Genomic DNA, 6,995 nt, shown 5'->3' on the forward strand with positions numbered 1-6,995 from the left:
TTTAGAATAATATTGATTCCTCAAACAATATTATTTAAATTTACCAACACCGTGAATTTTGCATGCCACGTTAGTGTGGATGTATACAAATTCAACATTTGTAAGAGGAGGGTCTTACCCATTAATTTTATTATCTTGTCATCCTAACTTTATGATAAATAAAATTAATAGTTGGTATTTCTTTGGTCACACAAATAATAGCAGTGACTCCGTTGGGGAGGATACTATTAGATGTGCCTAAGTGTATACTATTACTTGATTACTTATAAGATTGTGCTCCTTCACCTAGAGAAGATCACACAAACCTAAACAATTTCCTATAATTACCCATAAAGGAAGTTTGATCTAGTGATCCGCAATCAAACTCATCCATTGTGAAGGAAGGCACTCAGAGCCAACACGCAAGTTTGAATGCATCACCTACAAACCAGTAATTATAAAGGAAGTTTGATCTAGTGATCCACAAACAAACTTATCTGTTGTAGAGGAAGACACTCAAAGCCAACACACAAGTTTGAATGCATCACCTACAAACCAGTAATCATTCATAAAGGAAGTTTGATCTAGTGATCCGCAAACAAACTCATCCCTTGTGGAGGAAGGCACTCAGAGCCAACACGCAAGTTTGTTGCATCACTTACATACCAGTAATGAAGACCGTTGAATTTATTTACTAATCCCTCTCCCACTTAGTTATTTAAGGTGAGGAATTTTAAACTATGCACACACACATCACAACAAATAAAGCAATAAATATGGAAAAATAATTTTCCAACTATTATGGCCTTTTCCATCACTGTCCTCCGTGTGCTGCCATCTTTAGCCACCGCAATTGGGTCTAGTCGTCACATCTATCTTGCTTCCTTTTCCGCTGTGTCTCTGGTCCTCAAATAGTACCACGCCTTGCAAGGATATGATTTGCGACAAAAATAGAATTTTGCATATATTGATCCTATATTCTACAAAGGAATGTACATGTAATCTAGATCGAAACAAAAATGTAAAATCCTAAAACTAATACAGCTCCTGCTGTATTTAATACATACAATCATGCACACACATAAAATGCCCTTGACATGTCCAAGGGTCCAATCACACACAATATCCATAAGCCATAATAGTTGGAGCCTGCAACCACAGAGTTAGCACATCCTACTATTATCCTGCCTAAATTATGTATGACATGTGCATAATTAAACTGAAAACCAAACACACAGAGGCAAACCCGACAAACCCTAGCTCTGATACCAATTTTAGGTTGCTACTCGGAATATCGTATCGGTTCCCCTGTACAAAAATTTTGTATAAGTCCTGAACCATTCCTAAAAACTTATTGTGTTCTTTAGAAATTAAATTTGGAATCGCAAACGGAACTTAACATTATAGATTCCAAATTCAACTTATCAGTTCTTAGTGGTTTAGACTTGGATCACAAACGATGCTTAATATTATTGATCCAAATCCACCTATGTTACAAATTCAATTAAATATTAATTTCAGAGATCAGCTTCTAGGTTAAACATGGCAAGGTACTAGGCCTTCTTGGGTATGGGAGCATCCACCACTTCCTAGACAAAGCCTTTTAACAAAATTTAATATTTAATTTCCTTATAGTAACCCTAGGTTTAACCAAAAAGAATAATCGAATCACAAGTTTGAAAAACAAAAGAAACACAAAATCGAAAACATAAATTCGATTACCTAGATTCATTAGCCTTTTGTGTTTGGTATTTCAAGATCTAAATAAAAGGATGAATTAATTATGATGCGGAAACTAATAACAAGTTATACCTTTTATAGCTTATATATCTCACGATCTTCTATCATATTTCTCTTCTTATCTCGAACATCGTGTGGGTGATGATCTACCGAGATGAGAATCCACCCAAGCTTCCTTCTTCTCCAAGCAAGTTTCGGCCACCACAAGAACTCCAAGAGAAGATGAGGTTCGGCCACCACCACCAAGCTCCAAGGGATGCTAGAAACAAAGCCTCCTATCCCTCCTTCTTCCTCTAACAAGATTCGGCCACCACCAAGCTCCTTGAGATGAGATGCCGCCGGCCACCAAGGAAGAAGAATAGGAGAAGATGAAGGATGAGAGGGCCGACCACACCACCAAGGAATAGAAGAGAGGAATACTAGATTATGTGTTATGAGGTGAGCCACCTCTACTCTCTCTTTAATATTCCTTGGTCTTGACAAATAAGGAAAGTTTTATAAATAAATTTTTCTTATATTCCTTGCCAATGTTTAAGAAGGAAAATTTAATTAAAATTTCCTTATCAAACCTCTAATGGTCGGCCACCCTATTCCCTCCAAACAAGGAAAGTTTTAATCACAAAATTAAAACTTCTTAATTTGTTTTCGGAAATTTTAAAATAAAAATTTCTCTTTAAAAAATTCCCTTCATTGTTGGTTATAAAAGAAAACTTTTATAAATTAAAATCTCTCTATTAAAACATGTGGATGATTTACAAAAAGGAAAGTTTTCTCAAAATTAAAATCCTCCTTTCAATCTACAAATAAGGAAAGATATCGAATCTTTTCTTTTAATCTTTTGTAGAAACTATAAAAGGAAAGATTTAATTTTAAAACTCTCTTTTAAATCATGAGGAAGGTTACTAAAAAAGGAAAGTTTTATCAAAAATTAATATCTTCTTTTTAACTACAAACAAGGAAAGATATCAAACATTTCACTTAATCTTTTTAGAAAGGTATAAAAGGAAAGATTTAAATTTTAAACTCTCTTTTAAAACCATGGCTTCCACATAAGAAATATTTAAAAAAAATAAAACCTTTTAATTTATTGTGGGCGGCCACACTAAGCTTGGGTTCAAGCTAGGACCGGCCACCAACTCACCTTAGTTTGGTCGGCCCTAGATTGGGCTCCAAGCTAGGCTTGGCCGACCACCTTAAGGTGGGTAAGAAGGTAGGCATGGGTGGGTATAACACTTTATAAATAAGAGGCTACAATAGGGACCGAGAGGAGAAATTGGCTTTGGTCTCCTAATGAACTTGAGCTTCCCGTGTTCGTCCTGAACACCCAACTCGAGTTCATCAATAATATCTCATTTCACTAAAGAGTTATTATTGAACTACCGTACCAATCCCATATTACTATATGGACTCGTTCTTATCATGAGTGTGTTAATCTCCCTTTGTTTAAGATATAGGATGCCCACTAATTAAATGAGTTACTAACAACTCACTTAATTAATATCTAGTTCCAAGAGTAGTACCCACTACAAGAAAAACTCTCATAGACATCGGTGGAACAATAACAGTTTTAAGTAAAAACCGATGTCTTTGAGTATTTTACACCGATTTTTCCAAAAACTGGTGTCTATGAGCACAGATTTTCGCTCATAGACATCGGTTTTTTAGCCGATGTCTATGAGCGCCTTTTTTTCGTTAATAGACACCACTTTTAACAGCGGTTTTTAAAATCCGATGTTAATGAACCAAAAACAAAATATTTTAATTTTTCCACTAGTCAAAATTTGCAACACTACACAAAGTTCCCTCCAAACCTAAACCTATATCGCGCCCCTTCCTCCGACCATCTCTCTCAGCCTAAACCTAAACCTAAACACCTTCTTCTCATTCTGTAGCTTTTCCTTCCCCATCTCCCACACATTCCCTTCCCCAATCCACACCCATGCCCTATCCTCTTCCTCGGCGTACCATCCTCAGTGAAGACGGCTCCGATTCGTCGCCACCGCCGCGAAGAAGAAGAAGAACCCTTGGCTCAACCTCTTCGACTGCGGAGAGGACCCCGACATCGAGTACAGATCCCTCTTCGCCGACGGAAAGCAGGAGGAGGACCCTCGCCCTCCCGACAACCCCTCCAACCCCTACGGCTTCCTCAAGTTTCCCATGGGATTCAACGTCGAGCTCGCCTCGCTTGCCTCCAAGGTTCGCGGCGACGTGCGCCTCTGCTGCTGCGTCATCTTCGGCGGAGTCTACGAGAACCTCCTCTTCTTCCCCGTGATCCAGCTCATCAAGGATAGGTACCCCCGCGTGCAGATCGATGTCGTTGCCTTGCCTAGGGGGAAGTAGGTGTACGAGGTGAACAAGAATGTGAGGTGGGCGAATGTGTATGACCCCGACGAAGATTTCCCGGAGCCGGCGGAGTATGTCAACATGATCGGTCTGTTAAAGGTACAAATGAAAGGGGGAAAAACACATGATCCTTGAAATGGAATGACAGCAGAAATCTCACTAGCTTTTTACGAATTTGTTGACAGAATTGATACTATGATTTGATCTTGTCGACCAAGCTTGCTGGACTTGGCCATGCGGCATTCCTGTTCATGGCATCTGCTCGGGACAAAGTAAGCTACGTGTACCCTAATGTCAATGCAGCAGGCGCAGGCATGCTGCTCACAGAGACCTTCACTTCTCCAACCATGAACCTCTCCGAACGTGGATACCACATGTGAGGCAACCACCATTGATGCCTCAATTCTAAACAAACAAACAAAAAAATCTTTTGTTGTTGTGGATTGTTCATTTGTGATACTTGTGGTGTTTCAGGTACGATGAAATGGAGGAATGGTTAGGAATGATTGTTCTTTTGTTGTTGCATGTTACATGCTTAGTGATGTATCTTCTGTGTTGTCAAAAGTTTTGTTGTTTGCTAGAGCTTATTCAACTTAGCAGCCTTGTTTCTCCATTTCCCTTCTCCCTTATTCTGATCTCTCTAATGCTTCCATTCACATTTCAGCTTTTCGGCTGTCCACAGTGGCTCACTGTCAAGTCACGTTCACAGTGCTACGTCGACAAGGTATTGCCTCTCCCCGAGTTTTTGAACTCATTCTTTGTAAACTTTTGACTCAAAGTTGATGCTTATTATCAGTAGATAAGAGAAGAATTAGAGAGCAGATCATGTACTATTAGAACAAGGTGTGCTGTGGAATCAGTTTTTAGTACTGATGTAGGTAAACAATGTCAGAGCAAGATGGTCTGAATTAAACCACTAAACATTGGCATCTTAGCTACATTCTGTATCACATTTAGTTCTCCACGTCTGCACATTTCTTGCAAAGCTGCAATTGCATTCTCCTTTGCCTTAGGGGTGCCCCTTTTCATTAACCCTACCAGATTTGTGATTGCAGTATCCTCACTTGCAATTGTCTGCGCCAGAATGTGATGCCTCATAAGCAATGTCAGAGCTCCAGCAGCCTCCTCAGCAACAATTTCATCTCTCAAAGCTCCCGCCAGGGCTGAAACTACTCCCATATTCAACATTTGGGACCAGCTCTCAGGATGGGTCGAAAGATTAAACAAGGCCATCACTGCATCTTTCTTTCCCCTTGGGCTTCCCTGCATCAGCAAATCAACTAGTGCTACAACAGCACCATGCTCATCCATAATCATCTTCTTGAAGTCATGGACAGCAGAGAGGCTGAACAATGTAGCAGCTGCATTCTCCCTTGCCTCAGTAGTTAACCCATATCTCAGAACATATACTATTAATTCCAAACAACCATTCTCCTCCATAATCTTTCTCTTGTTTTCATCATGAATAGATATGTTCAATATTGCAGTCAGGGCATTCTCTTGACCAACTGGATTTGTAGACCGGAAAAGCCGGTAGAGAGCTGGGATTGCTCCACCCTCTGCAACGAAAGACCTATTCTCCTTCCCAGTTTTTGCCATTAATCGGAGTTCACGGGCTACGACAGCCTTCACTTCTTGCGAACCAGCTGATAATTGTTCTACTAGCATTAACGCTGTGATTTGGTTAGCTTTGATTGTTGTGATTCGGTTAGCTGCTAATGATGTTTGGAGTCTGAACAAGGCCTCGATGTTTGAAGTCTTGATTGAGTTGCTTCTTTTTTGGAAGACAAATGGTTTATTGCCATTCTTCATTCTTTTAGTAGGTCTTGTGGATGCAGGTTGATAGAGTATAAATATGAACTATTGTGACATCTTTGACTTGAGGAATCATATAATAGTTTTTGGTAGGATGCTGTGTAGTATTGTTCTCTGCCACAAGTTATGCGCTAAAAAAGCATGGTTAATTTGTTGTTAACTATGGATATTGTAGATTTTTGAAGTACATGATGATTTGTTGTTGACTTGCATACAAAAGAAGAGAAGTTTATTTACTATGTGTAGTTCTTGTTTGTGTGAACTCTTAATCATTTTCTATTTATTTCAAGTTCTTCATAACATTACTGTTGCAGAATACTTTCACTGGAATATGCTACGTGATTCAATAACTCCTATGTCTCCAATGGACTGTTAATCTCTTTTTGATTTTGTGGATAACTTTGCTGCAAACTATGCTCTGAAGAGAGTTTATTATGTCAACTATGCATTGGGGATATCTGGACGTAGGAAACCTTGCTGGCATCTATTATGAACAAAGTCAACTTGACATGGCAATTCTGCATTACAAGCAAGCTATCAACTATGATTCTACCTTTATTGAAGCTTACAATAATCTGGTAAGTTGATAATGGTCTAATATGTCAAAATGTGGTATCCTTCTTGATGGTGAGCCAGGTTAGTTAATGATCGATTTTCTTGCACATTAAAAGGGGAATGCTCTCAAAGACGTTGAACATGCTCTCAAAGACGCTGGACATTATAGGGTGACTTTTTAATTTGGATATTTTTATTCTCTTAAGTTTTTTTCCTTGTTGAATAACTTCATTTTAATAAATTTTCCCAAGTCATGCTTTGCTTTACAACCTAACCATCCACAAGCATTGTCAAAAGAAGTAAGTTGTGTAGTCATATAAGTTGATTGAAAAGAAAGCATTGAAGACAAAAAGCCAAATTCTTTTCCCATGAAAATTTCAACCAATATGGGAATTAAGCTCTTCCAGTTCGGGATTGAAGCCTGCAAGGTGAGTTGCTAATGCCCCCTGTTCCCAGTGCCTCTAGTTTGTGTACATTATTTTGGATGCACTTGTATTGTTTGATTAATTGTCGCTTAGAGCACAGTGACATTGGTCTTTCTTTGATCTTTTCTAGAATGCTTT

At 38.8% G+C, this 6,995-nt stretch overlaps 1 protein-coding gene and 2 long non-coding RNA genes across 3 annotated transcripts; 2 read left to right on the forward strand and 1 right to left on the reverse strand.

The window, feature by feature from the left end:
- The first annotated feature begins 4,055 nt into the window (after positions 1-4,055).
- Positions 4,056-4,568, forward strand: LOC121994099. The gene is made up of 3 exons (XR_006115580.1): positions 4,056-4,161; positions 4,248-4,438; positions 4,537-4,568. It is a non-coding gene; the product is annotated as an uncharacterized LOC121994099 (long non-coding RNA).
- A 382-nt stretch (positions 4,569-4,950) lies between these two features.
- LOC121994963 (U-box domain-containing protein 4-like) lies at positions 4,951-5,730 on the reverse strand. Its single transcript, XM_042548834.1, has one exon. The coding sequence runs from the start codon at positions 5,728-5,730 to the stop codon at positions 4,951-4,953; it is 780 nt and encodes a 259-aa protein (XP_042404768.1).
- Positions 5,731-6,187: 457 nt separating this feature from the next.
- Positions 6,188-6,576, forward strand: LOC121994100. Its single transcript, XR_006115581.1, has 3 exons — positions 6,188-6,215; positions 6,346-6,455; positions 6,549-6,576. It is a non-coding gene; the product is annotated as an uncharacterized LOC121994100 (long non-coding RNA).
- Positions 6,577-6,995: the final 419 nt, after the last annotated feature.

Source organism: Zingiber officinale, chromosome 6A (genome assembly GCF_018446385.1).
Source record: "Zingiber officinale cultivar Zhangliang chromosome 6A, Zo_v1.1, whole genome shotgun sequence".
NCBI classification, from domain to species: Eukaryota; Viridiplantae; Streptophyta; class Magnoliopsida; order Zingiberales; family Zingiberaceae; genus Zingiber; species Zingiber officinale.

Excerpts from the sequence above, each read along its gene's own strand:
- LOC121994963 (XM_042548834.1), bottom strand. The coding sequence starts at position 5,730 with ATGCTAGTAGAACAATTATCAGCTGGTTCGCAAGAAGTGAAGGCTGTC.